The 17143-nt window shown below is 42.0% G+C and overlaps 1 protein-coding gene across 6 annotated transcripts in view; it reads left to right on the top strand.

Moving 5' to 3' along the window:
* Nucleotides 1–17143, top strand: part of PHTF2 (putative homeodomain transcription factor 2) — a 150872-nt gene that overhangs the window by 118093 nt on the left and 15636 nt on the right. For 5 of the 6 annotated variants that reach the window (XM_054017583.1, XM_054017592.1, XM_054017575.1 and 2 more), the window contains 5 exons: nucleotides 2079–2207; nucleotides 3997–4269; nucleotides 7243–7374; nucleotides 12376–12462; nucleotides 14254–14409. In XM_054017583.1, the coding sequence (XP_053873558.1) occupies nucleotides 2079–2207; nucleotides 3997–4269; nucleotides 7243–7374; nucleotides 12376–12462; nucleotides 14254–14409 (777 nt within the window). The remainder of the gene's footprint in view (nucleotides 1–2078; nucleotides 2208–3996; nucleotides 4270–7242; nucleotides 7375–12375; nucleotides 12463–14253; nucleotides 14410–17143) is intronic. The other variant, XM_054017586.1, reaches the window with a different exon arrangement.

Below are 17143 nucleotides of genomic sequence, written 5' to 3'. Positions count from 1 at the left end.
AACTCTCTCCACCAACAGTACCAAGTTTGGTGCACAGCCCGGACTCTGATGCTGGGGTAGAGGAGCAGGTGTGCACAACAAGGGAGCCTTTCCCTACGGGGGACAGTGCCCCAGGCCCTTCCACAGTGGTGCAATCATCATCCTTGTCACCAGATGAGGCAGTAGTGGGACCCTCACATGCTAGTTTGCCCAATGACTTTAGAGAGCACCAAGCCCTGCTTAGAAGGGTGGCTTCGAACTTGGGCTCAGAAGTGGAGGAACTGGCGGAGCAATCAGACAACTCTTTTGACATTCTAACAGTGGCAGCCCCATCATGGGTTGCACTGCTGGTATATGAAGGGGTTCTAAAGCTCGCAAAGGCCCTGTGGCTAATCCCGTCTTCTATCCCACCCACCTCCAAGGGGATAGAAAAGAAACATTTCATCCCCGCTCAAGGGTTCGAGTATTTGTATACCCACCCACCCCCAGGGTTGCTTGTTGTATTTGCGGCCAACGAAAAGGACAGGCAAGGGCAAGTGAGTTCCAATCCCCAAAACAAAGACGCCTGGAGGGTGAACCTTTTTGGAAGAAAAGCTTATTCAACAGCCAGCCTTCAGTTTAGAGTGTTGAACCACCAAGCTTTGTTGGGGAGATAGTTTTAACTTGTGGGACTCTGTCAAGAAGTTCAGAGACTCCCTGCCTCAGGACTTGGGCCAGGAATTTGCTACCATCCTGGAGGAGGTTACTGCGGTAGCGAGGGGCTCTCTCCAGAGGGCCTGGGACACACCCGATTTGACAGCCAGGGTCATTACTTTTGGCTGTAGTGATGAGGTGCAGTTCCTGGCTTCAGTCCTCAAGTTGTCCCAGGAAACCCAGTCCTCCATCCATAACCTTCCCATTGAAGGAAACAGGCTCTTTTCAGAGCAGACGGATTCGAGGCTGCATGGACTCAACAATTCTTGAGCCACCCTCTGCTCGCTAGGTCTGCATATGCTGCAAATAGGAAGAAAGCAGTTCCAGCCACCCCTGCCTCTCTTCCTAAAGAAACCCTGCCAGGGAGATGGAGACAGAGGGTTCAGTCATTGTTGCCTCTCCACCTCCTGTTTGCCCGCTCAGCCTGCCTGGCGAAACACCAGGGGATCCAGAATCACTCCTTTTGAGGATGCACTCAAGGAATTGCAGGGTGTAGCCCAGATATATTATACCGAAAATCCAACAGTCTGAGGTTACTTGTGACCATGCCGACTGGAAGGGACGCAGGCAGGGCCGGCTTTAAGCAGATTCCTTGGAATCGGGCCCTGTGCCTCAGAGGGCCCCGCTCCGGGGGTCTTCAGTGGTATTTTGGCGGCGAGGGGGGTCCGCTCCGGGGGTCTCCAGCGGCGGGGGGGTCCTTCAGTGCCGCGGAAGACCCGGAGCGGACCCCCCGCCACAAAGTGCCGCTGAAGCCCCGGACTACTGCCAGGTATTGGAATCCTGGCGGTAGCCAGCCCTGGACGCAGGCGATTGAGGAAGGTGAATTCTGAAAACTGACTGGTGTCCTATGAGGAAAGGTTAAAAAACAAATAAACCTGTGCATGTTTAGTCTTGAAAAGAAGACTGATGGGAGGGGGGTACTGATAATCTTCTAATGTGTTAAGGACTGTTATAAAGAGGATTGTGAACAATTGTTCTCCATGCCCACTGAAGATAAAACAAGAAATAATGAGCTCAATCTGCAGCAAGAGAGAATTGGGTATTAGGAAAAGCTTTCTAACCTGTAAGAATAGTGAAGTACTGGACTAGTCTTCCAAGTGAAGTTGTAGAATTCCTGTCATTGAAGATTTTTAAGAACAGGTTAGACAAACATCTGTCAGGGATAGTCTAGGTGTACTTAGTCCTGCCTCAACGCAGGGGGATGGACTAGATACTTCTCAAGGTCCATTCTAATCTTGCATTTTTGATTCTGTGATGATCTGGTACACATGAAAGCTCTTTACAACAATATTCAAGACACAATCTGATGTAATTTCTTTTGTCAGCAGAAGTATTGACACTGAAGTAAATTTTGTTGAACTATACAATACTTATTATATACAAATGAATATCCTTGCTTTTTATAGAGTCATTTGCCCTGGCTCCATAGTTCCAATCCAGGACTAGAAAAAGTAAGCGCTATTGTATGGGAGGGTAATGATTGCAAGAAAGCTGATATGTCAGTGCTTGAAATCAGCGGCATGATAATGAACAGAGTGAGTATTCTTTTCCTTTTTCTCCATGCAAACTATAAGTAGCACTCAGAATTATCATGTTTTGGGCAGATTTTCTCTTTGATAATCTCTAGCAAATATCTTTAGAAATCTTGTTCCATGAGATCTCAATCTGATTTTATTTTGTCACCATCAGGGTTACAAGAGCTATTGAATCTCTGATCTTAAAACCATGCATTTTAGATTTGAATTACTATATATCCATACAGTGAGCTTAATTGTTAGTCATTTATTTATTTATTTTCAGGCACTTGAACATTCTGTAAATGTTGGTCCCCCAACTCTTAGGCTTGGTCTACACTATCCCCCAAATCGAACTAAGGTACGCAACTTCAGCTACGTGAATAACGTAGCTGAAGTTCGAAGTACCTTAGTTCGATCTTACCTCGGTCCACACGCGGCAGGCAGGCTCCCCCGTCGACTCCGCGGTACTCCTCTCGTCTAGCTGGAGTACCGCAGTCGACGGCGAGCACTTCCGGGTTCGACTTATCGCGTCCAGACAAGACGCGATAAGTCGAACCCAGAAGTTCGATTGCCAGCCGCCGAACTAGCGGCTGGGTATAGATGTACCCTTAGGAACAACCAATTTCACTTCTGGGTTTTATGTGAATATCAAAAATTAGAAATATGTTAGAGATACAGTTATAGATATAAATATCTGAAAACTAGAGTTAAGGTTGGAAAAAAATATTGCTTACTTTATGAAATAAATCTTTAAGAAAATGGATGCTACATCTGATTGCACCAAAATGTTCCCAAATAAAATTCTCCTCTTAAGAGAAGCCCGATATGACCCTATGTGTCAGGGGTAGTCAGTTATTTTTTTGTCAAGGTCCGGACGCCAGAAGTTGTTGTGGGTTTTTTTTTTTTTTTTTAATAACTATAATGATAAGTAGTACCGGTAAATAAAGATTTTGGGGTCCATTCAAAAGCATCTGGTGGTCTGAATTTGGCCTGCAGTCCGCCTGTTGACTACCCCTGCATATGCTGTACCAATACTACCAATATGGACACCAGCAGAGATAGAATAGACTTCAATACCAAATCCAGACATACACAGCTTTAGCTAAAGTGAACCGTCATTTGTTTTAGCGGTATTAAGTGTGTTATTCTCTGTGGACAAGTCATTAGAAGGCAACACAGTTACACGCTTAGGTGAACCATATGTGCCTTATCCACAGAGACAATATAGCCCTCTGTTATTTATTTATATTGTGATAACACCAAAAGACCAGGCAGGATTGGGGTTTCATGGTGCTAGGTGCCATACAAACATTTAGGAAGACATTGTCCCTGCAAAGAACTTACATTCTAAAAAGACAAAGATGCAGGGAAGGTGAACAAGATATAACATGTAAGCAAAGAAATTAGGTTGACTGGCGCACATGTTATTTCACTGTTGTCTTTATTTTTAATAAAATTACTCAGCTGCCTCTCAGCCTATAATCTGTTTTAGTTCCTTATAAAAAATAATTATTTATAGGTTAAATTTATTTACTAATTTTATTTTCAGTGTGCATTTAACTATTTTCACCTGTTTCTATAGCTACCTATCCATCCTCACCCTCAGTTTCATTGTCATTTTGTATATTCAAGGTATACTGTTTCTATAACAGTACATTTTGAAGGTGTTTAATAAATATTTTACATCTTGTATGGCTTTTTTTTTAACTGTCATTGCTAAACTGAAGTAATAACTAAGTTGTTGACATTAACAGGCATGAGATCAATTCTGATAATAAATGGGTAACTTTATTTCTCCCATTTTTAGGTGAACAGCCATATGCCAGGAATAGGATACCAGATTTTTGGAAACGTAATCTCTTTAATCCTGGGTTTAACTCCATTTATATTTCGACTTTCCCAAGCTAAGGATTTGGAACAGCTAGCTACACATTCTGCTACTGAACTTTATATTATTGCATTTGGGTCAAATGGAGACATACCTGTTCTTTCTATGGTTATAATAAGTTTTGTAGTCCGTGTGTCCCTTGTATGGATTTTCTTTTTTCTGCTATGTGTAGCAGAGAGAACATACAAACAGGTAAGTATTCTATCAAGCCTCTCTTTATTACATTTCCTTTATGGAAGAAAAAGAAAACGAAGTATTATGCTTCATGAGTTTTGTTGGGCATAAATAATTTAAATTGTTTCTTCTTGGTGCTGAGGTCCACAGATCCATTACAGTGGACACTTCAGACTGATTGTCTTGAGGGGCAGAACCAGACCTGTCAGTCACTGGCAGATGGGGAACACCTTGCCCTTTGAAGTTCCCTCTAGTTTTATCAGCCTCTTTTACAACTAGTGACTCAGTAAGATATCCCTGCTACAGTTTTTTCTGAGGAAAACTTTCACCTTTTATTTCAAATTTCTGATGAACACTTTAGCTCAATAATTGTCCAACTAATTCTTAGCCATGCCCCAGAGCTGAAGTTCCTCAGTCCCCCTGTACCCCGTACAGCAGTGTTTCCCAAACTTGGGACACCGCTTGTGTAGGGAAAGCCCCTGGCGGGCCGGGCTGGTTTGTTTACCTGCCCCAACCGCAGGTGCCGCGGTTCGCTTTTCCAGGCCAATGGGGGCTGCTGGAAGCAGCGCGGGCTGAGACGCCACTTCCAGCAGCTCCCATTGACCTGGAGCAGCGAACCGCGGCCAGTGGGAGCCGCGATCGGTGGAACCTGTGGACAGGGCAGGTAAATAAACTGGCCCGGCCTGCCTGGGGCTTTCCCTACACAAGTGGCGTCCCAAGTTTGGGAAACACTGCTGTACAGGAAAGGAGTCAGGCAGGATTGGAATAGCCATCTCCAGGGGCAAGCAGCTCCCCCTTCCTTGTTTTCACAACAGGAGTGATGCCAGATGGGCCATGCTCCAGGTGGAAAATAGTGTCTAAATCGTTAGAGCCCATGTCAGCAGCCACACTCCTGACTGAGGAGCTCCAGTGTCTTCTCCTCTTCTGCCTCTCCTCAGGCAGTGTATGGAGGGCATTGGCTATAGCATGGACACTGCCAACACTGGATAGTCAGGCCCAGCTTCCTCTCCCTGCTGACATCTCAACAACAGGCCTCCCAAGGGATCCCTACTGATATCCCAGGCTGGGGCTATCCAGGGGAAGTGTAGAACCATCTGTTTTTTATAGATTCCGTACAGTAGATAGGGTTAGAGCCTCTGGGGAGTCCATTCTTGAATTCCTCAGTACCTTACCTGAGAGATCCAGAAGGGATCTATCCTGGGGAGACAAGACAATGAGCCCTGCCTGCTGAGGGCAGAGAGATTGCTAGCCACTTGGAAATCTTTTTGGAAGAGTGTCTTAGCTTAATTGTGTTCCTCTCTCTGAAGTTCCCCTGTTCACCTTCATAGAGCATGGGTTGGCAGATAAAGGTGGAAAAGACCAAACCAAAGACTTGGGGGAGGGGAGGGGACGAGGGGGATATTTTTCCTTAAGAAAGGAAGGCCTGTTGTCCATATCAGAGTTAAGGGATTAAATAATACAATTATATATTTTAAAAAGACAGATAATCTTTCAGGCAGAATACGGAGTTCTATGAAACTATAATTAGGAGGTCTGTGGCTGCTGTACATACGCTATAACTACTTATCCTTCCCCATCTTTCTTAGGAAGATACTATAACAGGGGTTCTCAAACTGGGGGTCAGGGCCCCTCAGGGGGTCGCGAGGTTATTACATGGGGGGTCGCGAACTGTCCGCCTTCACCCTAAACCCCACTTCACCTCCAGCATTTATAATGGTGTTTAAATATATAAAAATGTGTTTTTAATTTATAAGGAGGGGTTGCACTCAGAAGCTTGCTATGTGAAAGGGGTCACCAGTACAAAAGTTTGAGAACCACTGTACTAAAATAGAGAAATGGAGATTTCCTACCACACGTAAGAAGCTAGCTATAGGTCACCTACTCCTTACCAGGCTGTTTTGCTCAGTTATCACTCTGGGTTGCCATGCTTAAAAGTACAGATTCTTCTTCGAGTATCTGTGCATGTTGATCCCAGTACATATGTGCCCTACACAAAGGAATGGAAATCTTTTAAGTAGCAGTGTCTATTAGAACTGCAAATGGACTCTGCATGCCATTCTGCCCGCCGCCCCCACCAAACATAAAGGGTGGAGTTGCCCCCGAACCACCACTCAGTTTTTTTTTTATAGCTTTTGACAGTGAGACAAACCAACTACATTGTCTTCTTAGCTACTGTAGTCTCTGTGTGGCTATATAGCTAGTGTAATTACAATACTTAGTTTTTCTTTATTTTTCATATATATGTATAGTTTGTGTATACGTGAGAGAGACAGAGTTAAGTTGTTTTTATTTAACTGCCCCAGTACCAGGTCTATCAGCCCTATGGCTGACTTAGAATTTCCAGGTTTTGAAACCTGGCTCTTGTGCATCATTCCAATAAATGATGGACACAATAAGTGTCTTTTTTTTTTTCTCCCTGGGAAAAGGCCATAAGCCCAGAAAGTATGTGATTTTTATAAGTCTTTGTCTTTTTCAGAATGCATCCTGAAAGCCAGAGAGCTGTGTTTAAAATTCTTCCTGATAGAACAGTCAATGAGAGGTGTATTGTACTCTGTAGTCCCCTCAAGGGAAGAAGCCCCTGCTTCTTTGGAATCTCACTAAGCATGTGTTCTGGGTTTTATTTGTTTTGTTTTCTGTGCGTGTGGTCGAAACTATTCAGTAAACGTGACATGAATTCATGAATACTTTTGGTTGACCCAAAACTGCATTTTTCTGCAGATAAACTTTTGCCCAGCTCTCTTGGTAATGGATCTGTGTAAAATGCAAATTTTCAGGCAAGCACAGTTAAATTTTCCTATTCTGTAGCATTAATGGATTCATATAATTTATTGATGTATTCTTTTTAGTATAGCACTACCTGTATTTCTGCTCTTTAAAGTAGCATGTTTAATATATGAAACTAAATTGATAAGCCGTGTTAAGCTCAGCTTTGTTTCACTGCATTTTTAAATGAATTTATAATAACTGTAAAATTTTGTTCGTCTCTCGTAGAGGCTTCTTTTTGCCAAACTCTTTGGTCATTTAACATCTGCTAGAAGGGCAAGAAAATCAGAGATTCCTCACTTCCGGCTGAAGAAAGTGCAAAATATAAAAATGTGGCTCTCTCTCCGGTCCTATTTGAAGGTAAAATGACCATATTTTTTCCTATCACTCTTACACTGTTAATATAAATGCATGTCCCATTGTTGGAAAGCTGATGATATTGTTGCATTGAGGTCTGCCCTCCTCTGAATTGCTAACTTCCTTTCAATATCCTCACTTCTCTCCTAATCCAAGACATTTTGGCTGCACCTTTTGCAATAAACAAAGCTAGCTCAGGCTTTTCCAATAAGCTCCTGGTCCTGACCAAGCCCTTTGTGCCTTTCTTTGACTCCAGTGGTGGTGGTTTAGCCTCCTGCCTTATCATAGACTCCCTTATGACAGAATAAATCATATTCTTGGGGGAATTCTGCACCACGGCGCAATGCAGAATTTTGCAGAAATTAATGTTGTGCATGTAGAATTTCCTTTCCTCCATAGAAATGGGCTGCAGTGCTGCTAGGGGCCACTGGACTCAGCAGAGCCCCAGCTTGCAAATAGAAGACACTGCTGGGGGTAGAGAGGGGGAACTAGAGGGTTCCTGGCAGCTGCAGTTCCCAGCATGCCCTGATGGAATGGAGAGGGTGGCACGCAGGAAACTCCATGCAAGCCTGGGACCAAGCATTAGGCTTTCTCTCCCTGTGGATCCCTGGGCTCTGGGGGGAAGTGGGATGGTTGCATGGGCAAGGGGGTGCTCTGCAGCTGGACTCTCGGGGAGGACCGGGTGCAGGTATCTGGGCTGGAGGGGGGGTGTGTGGTTGGGCTCTGGGGAAGAGAGGGTTTGGGTGTACTGGGGGGCCTGCTGATGGGCTCTGGGGGAAGGAGAGGGTTGTGGGTGTCTGGCTCCCTGCTGGACTCTGGGGAAAGGGAGGGAAGGGGCAGAGAAACAGGAACTGGGATGTCATGGGTGTTTCTTTAACTCTGCTCCTGGGAGAATTTTTGTGTTTGTTTTGTTACAGACATACTTGCTGACAGGTATTTTGAAATAAATTACCAAAATAATTGAAACTGACATGATTACGTAGTGTTATTTTGACAAATAAAATTTGCAGAATTTTAAAATATTGAGCGCAGAATTTTTAATTTTTTGGTGCAGAATGCCCCCAGGAGTAAAATCAGATGGAGCAATCAGAAGATAAAGTGGAGCTCCATCTACAAGGAGACTCTCAAGTGTAATAAAAAGACAGCACTGCCATGATTACTCCCAATCTGCAAACCCTTCTTCCAAGGGATGGCTTGTTAGGGTTTCTGCTTCCCATCATATCAATAAAGGCTCTTCCAGAAACCTCTCCATAAGGGAAGATCAATCCTCTTCTTCACGTCTTAAAACTCCACAAAGTGAATCATCCTTCCTAATAAGCGATTCTTCAGGGTAAAGCCCAAACCCTCACCCCCCGTCTCCCACCCAAGTCCAAGGTCCAGGCCACCTCCAAAAGAAAAACTCAAGGTATCATCCCAGGTTCTTAAATTAAGTAACTGAGCTGCTGGGCAAATAATCCTTTCAGTTTTCTTTCCAAATGGAAGTTCTGAACTCAGGAGTGTTCTCTAACAACTTATTCACAGCATGTTTATAAAGATGTTGGTTCTGCTAACAGTTCAGCTAAGGATTCTACAGGCTCATTTAAACCTGTTCTTAGATGACATATTTACCAGAACACTATTTTTGAGGATCTTGCAGGAAGTGACCCAAGAGGACCCCTTCTATACACCAAGTACGCAGGTTCATCATAAATTTGAAAGAGCGTTCCCTGATCCTCTTTCAAGAATAATCCACCTAATAGTTGAGGTGAACATAGGAGAACTAGTTTCCCTATCTAGTCTATCCAATCTTATCTATTGTGGGTATTTATATGATATCCATTACTACTGCATCTGAGTGTTTTGCAATCTTTAATGTACTTGTGCCTAGAAAACTTCTCAGATAGGGAAGTATAATTATCCTCATTTATAGGTGGGAAGCTGAGACACAGAGACTGTGACTTGACTAGAGACACACAGGAAGTCTGTGGCACAGAATCAAACCCAGTTCTTCAGAGTCCCAGGCTAGTGCCCTGATCACTGGAATTTCTTTCCTCTGTAGACAACAGAGATCTTCTTCTTCTTCTTCTTTTGTATGACTGGTGGAGAGCAGCAACTACAATTTCACCTGAAGTTGATTGAACCAGGTGGCTACATCAGGAGGAGCAAAATTTATTGCAGTGGATGCCTCCTTCATATTTATAAGATTTGATAAGATGCAGACAGTGATTTCCAGGGTATCGTGGAATCAGGTGTCTTCCATCCGTCTTTAACTGCAGCTTCAGTTTCCAGCATAGAGATTCTCCAGGGGTTGGCTGAGCCCTATAGCCTCATGGAAAAGACTAAACTGCCTCCAGCCTTTGCAGGAAGTGAGGTTTAGTCTGAATGTCTGGGGAAGAGATTAGTCCCAGAAAGAAAATGTCATGTAACAAATTTTCTACAGTACTTGGCCTTTTTAATGAAATAAGCTTCCTTTTCTAAGATTAAATATAAAAAAGCTACACTGCCTAGACTTCTCAACTTAATTATATCCTTGAATGCTAACTTTATACAGAGTATACCATTGTTAAAAATGCTTTTTTTTTCTGGGAGGCCAGGAGGTCTTCCACTTTTCCTCTTTCGATCCTGAAATGGTCTGTTTTCTTTTGCTTCCAACATGCTTCTGTTTGAGAAAGTCAGGGCATCACTTCATTTTGAACCCTTCCAACACCACTTTCTTAAAGGGAACTGTCAACTTAAAAATGTTGTAAACAAACTTGTCTACCCATATTACTAATATTATTAAAATAATATTTAAGTTAATATTGTATGAAAGTTTTGAAATGCAGATTACTTGTTAGTACTTATGCCCTTTATTTCTCTCCTCTCCGACAATGGAAATCAGTTTCACTTTATGTAGTCGCTTACTTAGTACAGCAATATTTGTGTTTCAACACTGCAATTAAAAAAAGAAAGCCATACCTACTCGGACCATCTGTCCATTACTTCAGGCTCTCCTTTCATTATAAGTAAAAATCAATGGTTTAGTAAATTCACTGCCATCTTATACAATTATACTTTGTTCCCACCATGTAACTATTATAGCATAATTCACAAATTCTCCTCACCTCATCCTGTTCCATCCCCATATACCCCTGAAAATAGGGAAGCCTTGTGACACATCTGGAAGGTTAACCAGTTTGGACTCCAGAAGACCAAAGAAGGAAGCATTATTCCATAGTCGAGTGACCCTCACAGAGAGTGCCTTTCTGGCAGTTCCTTCTCATCTCTGTCAAGGGAGCTCCATTTCTAGCAACTCTGCTGATCACAACTGTGATAGCATGGAATAATGAAAGAGGCAATCTCTAAAATAATATTGGACCAAAACCATATAGAAGTGTTTTAAAGGTCAAAATAAAAACCTTGAATTCTACCTGGAAGCCCAGAGCCTCTGGTGTTATTAGACAAGATGTTATCAGATACTCTGGACAAACTGTAGCTTCAAATGATCACAAGGCGCTTTCCTAAGCGGAGCGCATTACGTCATACAAAGAAATTATTTCAAAGAAAAAAGCACAGAACTATTTTTAGTAGAACTTTAGACAGTTTATATAACTGTTCAGCCTATCAAGAGCCAAAATTTTGTGTTTACTGTATATGCAGTTCATTTGGCCCCTGCACCATATTAAATTGACTAATAAACTGTAGACTACATTGTAGTCCAAAAACAATTTGTCAATTATCCTCCCATGCATTTTTGTGGATGAATTTATTGCTTTATGAAAACATTGCCTAAAGACATGCAGAACGCAGACACATTCTGTTGTAAAGATTTCCTGGATAGTTTTGCCAAAGCCCTTCATTTTTGATTTGTACAATTCTGCTGTTCCAGAGCCTGTTTTGAGCCAACGTGCCAACTTGTGCAAACTGTGGGTTATATAATGTGGGTAGCTATGAAGCAAAGAGAGACACTGCCTTGACGCTTGTATGTTCTGTTGTGATTCAAGACATTGAGATTTTAGAATGACATTCATATGTGGCATTTTCGTTTCCCCTTTTTTGTTTTTTTCCACAATTGTCACGCATGCACTAATAAACTTTGTGCTAGGACAAGCTGTTCTCAATATTCACTTTGATCATTATCCAGAAAAAAGTGGAGTCACTGGATTCAGGAGAAATTATATGTCTTGTTTGTTCAGGTTCTAAGTGTGTCCCAAATAAGTAAGTATGATACCTCACAATCAAAAACTCCTACATTCCTCATTCATGCAACAGAGAAGTAAAATTTTCAGAAGGGAAAAGAAAGATGGGAAATAAAAATGAATGTATGTTCATAATGTACAAATTTTTCAATCCAGCAGAGGGCACTCAATTCTTAAAGGAACCCCCACCCCCACCCCCACCCCAGTATTACAGGATCATCTTGCTGTATATGTAACTGGGAGTGAGGTTATTGAAAACAATAAAAACATGCCTTTCCAGTCATATTAGCCTATCCCAGACCTTTCTTTTTTTCCATCCCTCCCTCATGAGAATTTTTACATATAGAAGCATAGTATGGCTATGTGGGATAATCTTTTGGTATCCCAAAGCAGTATTCTTATACCGAAAGAGATTGTTGTACTGATGTATGTAGATGGCATCTTGATAGCAGTAGTCTGTATTCCAATTCTGCTCTCAACCCAAGTTTAGTTCTTTGCTATGGCCTGAGGCAGAATATCTTTTCCATTCATAAGGCAGTTAAGGAAAACTATTAACTAGCAACTTTTGATCACTGAGGAACTGAGCAAACCAGTGTTTCATAGTCTATTATAGTTTCTCTGAGCCACCCACTTCCCCTTTCTTCTTCATTGGTGATGCATTGTCTCAGGAAATATTAATGTGTAGCTACACTGTAAAATTAAAATACATTTTGTTTTTGAAGTTCTAGGTTATGCCACTGAGAGCCATAATCAGCCTATGCTGGGGGTGTGAACCTGACTAAATCTACAAAGTTTCTCGGTCAGTTACTACAGAGACTTTCACTCAATATGTTTCCCTTATTTTCAGCGGCGAGGTCCTCAGCGGTCAGTCGATGTAATAGTTTCATCTGCCTTCTTATTGACTATTTCAGTTGTATTTATCTGCTGTGCTCAGGTGAGGATACCTCATTTATGTAAAGACAGCCAAGACTTTACAATGTTTCTTTAAAAATGTTACACTTTATAAGCAACCCTTCCAGGCTGGAAGATATACAGTGAAAATAACTATCATATGGTTAGTGCCTTTTCAGAAGATTAATTTCTACTATAACTCAATTTATCCATTTTAGAAGTTTAACTTTTTAACCACCAGTGTATGGCTAAATGTATTCTACCAAGAGTATAAATTAAAAGTAAATAAACTATGACATTGTTTTCATATCTCTGTTATAATTTTTTTCATCCACTATCAAAAACCTGCTTTTGCAGGCACTTTGTTTAATCAAATTAATCTGGAGGAGTTAATTGGGGATTTTAAAAGTATAATATAATATTATTCAGTGAGATATTTTAATAGTGTCTTAATTATTTGCATTCTGGGTGTTCGTATACTGTCTCCTATTCCTTTCGTTCTGTTGCTATAAATTGCCATCCTGATTTCTGTGAGAAATAGGAAATGCAGTAGTATTGTAGCCATATTGGTCCCAGGATATTAGAGAGACCAGATGTGTGGTAATATCTTTTATTGGTCCAGTTTGTGTTAGTGAGAGAGCTTACACAGAACTCTTCAGGAAAGATTACATTGTTAAGTGTGCTAGTATTAGCCTGCCCTCTAGTGGAATAAGCAGACCTATGTTTATATAGCCTAATATTTACTGTAAACACTTTGCTTGGATGTCTACAGCTAACAACCAGGAGCCCTGTCATTTGAATCGACTAGTTATCGTTTTTCCATTCCTTTTTAGCCAAAAATAATTTAACTGCCTTTTCCTGGTATATAAACTAAATAAGGCTATGATTTTGGCATGGAAACTTATAGTAAATTTCATGGCAGAGGTGCAGGAGAAAAAAAGATAAATGACGGAAAGGTCATTCAAGGGAGCCCCGCTCCACTAGCCCGACCCTCCTGGAGGCCCTGCTCCCCTTTGCCCACTCCTTACCTTACTCTCCCTGCTGGTGAGCCTGAGGCCATTGGGTGACACATCTGTCCCTCTTCCTGGATTCAGATAGTCTACAGCACCTAGAGAGGGGTACTGCCATGGTTTCGGCAACTGGCGGGTGAGAGCCCAATTACCAGCACATGGAACAACATATAGTGGGACCTGGCTGCTGGACAGCTGGATCAGGCCACAGCACTTTCCCTTGCAGTCTAGTTTTAAAAAGGAGGTGCGGGAGAGGAGAGTGGCTCTTTGGCTTTCCAACCTCCTTGTCTCTGGCACCTGTGGAGCTGGGTTCAGCCTATGGGACAGGCTCGTCCCGGTTTTTATTCAGATGCATTATTATTATGAACACCATGACCTCTATACCAAAATCGTAGTGTTAATCATACATATTTTAATATGAACATAATTTTAAGTTTAGCAACTTTATATGGATTCAGTTTTCTTTTTAATCCAAGTGATAAGTATGTTGCTGTTTCCGAGCAAATGTGATAACTTAAGGAGTTCAAACCTCTTCATTTTGTATTAAAATATTTTTTTTGCTTTACTTACATTCTAAAGGGACCAAAACTTTCTAAACTACTCTTAGGACTGCTCAGTCCTTACATGAAAACCTATCTCTGTTAATAGAATGTTGGTTTTGAAATATAAAATAATTTAAAAAGTCTACTATAGAGTAAAAACCAGATCCATACTTTTTACAAGAAAAATATATTAGGAACTAAAGTTCTTTTATCTTACTGTAGCATTAACCTTTATTTTGAAGTTCAATAACTCTTAATTTTGCTTTTTCTCTTTACTTTCAGTTGCTTCATGTGCATGAGATCTTCCTTGATTGTCACTACAATTGGGAACTAGTGATTTGGTGCATTTCATTAACTCTCTTTCTCCTAAGATTTGTTACACTTGGATCTGAAACAAGTAAAAAATACAGCAATACCTCAATATTACTTACTGAGCAGGTGAGAATGTACATAGACCTGCATATTTCTCTCTCCACATGTCTTCAGTCTGGGAGTCCATGGGCCATGGACTTTAAACAACCCTAAATTCAGTGAAATCATGATATTAAATCAGTTCCCATATTTTTCCGTACTGCCAAATCTAGAGTAATGCTCAGTAAAAACAGCTTTAAGCCACTTCACATAGCCACTTCACAAAACTTACAGTAGTCTTTTTCAGGCGAGCTGAAGAAGCTTCTATAAAAGTTGCTGTTGCCCTAGTAGAATGTTTCTTATATGGGCTTCCTAGAAGAAAAAGGTTTTTTTAATTAGAGACAAGGTGGGTGAGGTACTATCTTTTATTAGACCAACTTCTGTTGGTGAGAGAAGCAAGTTTTTGATCTTACACACTGCTCTTCAGGTCTGGGAAATGTACTCCATGTCATAGCTAAATACAAGGTGGAACAGATTGTTTAGTATATGTAGTCACCACATATTTCAAGGGACCATTCAAGGTGAAGTCATAGGTCAGGAAAGGGAAAAAAATGCTGCGGATAGGATTTAAGTGGGCTATAGATCGGATTTATGAGTGAGAGGTCAGCTATGGAGTAATCGCTTTGTGGAAAGTATTCACAGAATGTTTTTGTCTTCTATCATTTTTCTCTGTGAGTTCATTTGAGAGCTTAGTGATAGTCTGGTTTCACCCACACAGTTTTTATTGGGGCATTTATTGCACTGGATGAAGTCCCCCACATTATTGTGATAGGCATGTGTAGGACCAATGGATCTGGAAAGGTGTGTTGTGGGGGGTGTTGATCATCATAGCAGTTGATATGTCTACAGGTTGTACATCTGTTCTGGCAGGGTCTGGTGCCATTTTGAGTTGGTTTGTCCTGATCTCTGAGGAGCTTGCTTCTGATGATGAGCTTGGAGTGGTTGGGGAATTGTATGAAGGCGAGAAGAGAGAGTTCAGGAAAGATTTATTTCAGGATGTGGTCCCCATCAAGTATGGGTTGTAATTGTTTGGTGATTTCCTGTATGGGTTCCAGTGTGATGTGGTAGGTGACAGCTAGAGGTGTGTGGTTGAAGGGGTTTTTATTTCTGTATTGAAGCAGGTCATCTCAGGATATCTGGATGGTCTGTTCCCTGATGCAATCTACTTACCTGGTGGAGTGTCCTTGTTCGGTGAAGGTGGTTTTATATGGGTTAAAGTGTATATCCTGGGCTTTCTTCTCAGAGTATATTCTGTGTTATGTGAATGCCTGCCTAGGGGTAGATAACAGATTTCTTGGTGTGTTTGGGATGGCTTGATGTATTTGGGATAGTGAAGGTAGGGATGATGATCTGTGGGTTTCTTGTATGTAGTTATCTGTTGTATGGGTCCATTGCTTACTCCTGAACCCTGAGCATGGTATTCAGGAAGTTGATGGTAGTGTGGTAGTGCTCTCTAGAGAGAGTTGAAGTAGTGGACATCTATGAGGGTGTTTAGGTCATCTGTCCAGAGGATGAAAATATTGATGCATCTCAGGGGCATTTGTTCAGAAATTCTTCTTCAAGGTGGCCCAGGAAGAGGTATATTTACATAAGGTGTCTAAACAAACACAGCTTACATGCAACTTCTCTTAGGGAAGGCCCATCTTACAGAGGATCCCTAGACCAACTAGATGTTTATAGAATCATAGAATTGTAGGACTGGAAGGGACCTCGAAAGGTCTTCTAGTCCAGTCCCCTGCACTCAAAGCAGGACTAAGATCAGTGTGATGAAGCTGTTCTTCACAAGTGTGGAGTTGATGCTGCAAAGGAGAAACGAGGCTGCTGTTCTGTGTGAAATCTGGCAGAATCAACCGGAGAAGATAACCTTGCTCTGGATGGGCGGGTGAATAAAGAACTCTCTAAACTGGTGGAAGGAGCAACCTCATGTCTGTGCAAGCATCCCTTTCTGCTGCCCAGCCCTATCAGTGACTCTAATAGCCAAAGCCCAACTCAACACCCTCAAGTTTCAGGGCAGATGAACAGCCCACAAAATCAGTTTCCAACTTGTTGGAACTCAGGATGATCAGGAATGCTTGCCTCCATTTCCTACCCTTCATCAGGGCAAAATGATCAGGGTCATGACAAGACCTGTCCAGTATATGTTACATCAACAAGCAGGAAGGCGCAAGATTCCCCTCCTTGTGCACTGAACTTATAAAGCTCTAGAACTGGTGCATAACCAACCATATCCAGATTTCAGCAGTCCACCTTCTAGTCCATCTGGAACACCACTGCTGATGCCCTCAGCAGACACTTCTCCCATGACTACAAATGGGAACTAGACACTCAGGTCCTCCCTTGCATATTCCAGAGATGGTGAAAGCCAGAGATCGATCTTTTTGCCACCTCTGATAACAGGAAGTGTCCTCTCTTCTGTCCAAGAGGGATCTAGGTCACCACTCCCTTTGGGACGCCTTCCTTCTACCATGGAAAAGACCTTGTTCTATGCCTTACCTCCAACACCCTTAATTTTAACAAGATCAGGCAGTACAAGACCAGAGTTTATCCTCATAATGCCTACCTGGCCAAGAGAAGCGTGGTACTCTTACCTACTTCAACTCTGTATCGAAATGCCGATCAGGCTCCTGATCATTCCTCATCTGCCTTGGGATATGGGTCACACACTTCACCCCAAACTGGCAGTTCTGTGGCTCAGAGTCTGGCTCCCGGATGTTTCTCTGGAATAAAGGTTTCCTGCCTTACGGCGGTGCAGTAGGTGTTA

The sequence above is a fragment of the Malaclemys terrapin genome, chromosome 1, assembly GCF_027887155.1.
Source record: "Malaclemys terrapin pileata isolate rMalTer1 chromosome 1, rMalTer1.hap1, whole genome shotgun sequence".
In the NCBI taxonomy this organism is placed as follows: Eukaryota; Metazoa; Chordata; order Testudines; family Emydidae; genus Malaclemys; species Malaclemys terrapin.
Note: the sequence above shows the minus strand (reverse complement) of the source record. Positions and strands in the feature narration are given on the sequence as shown.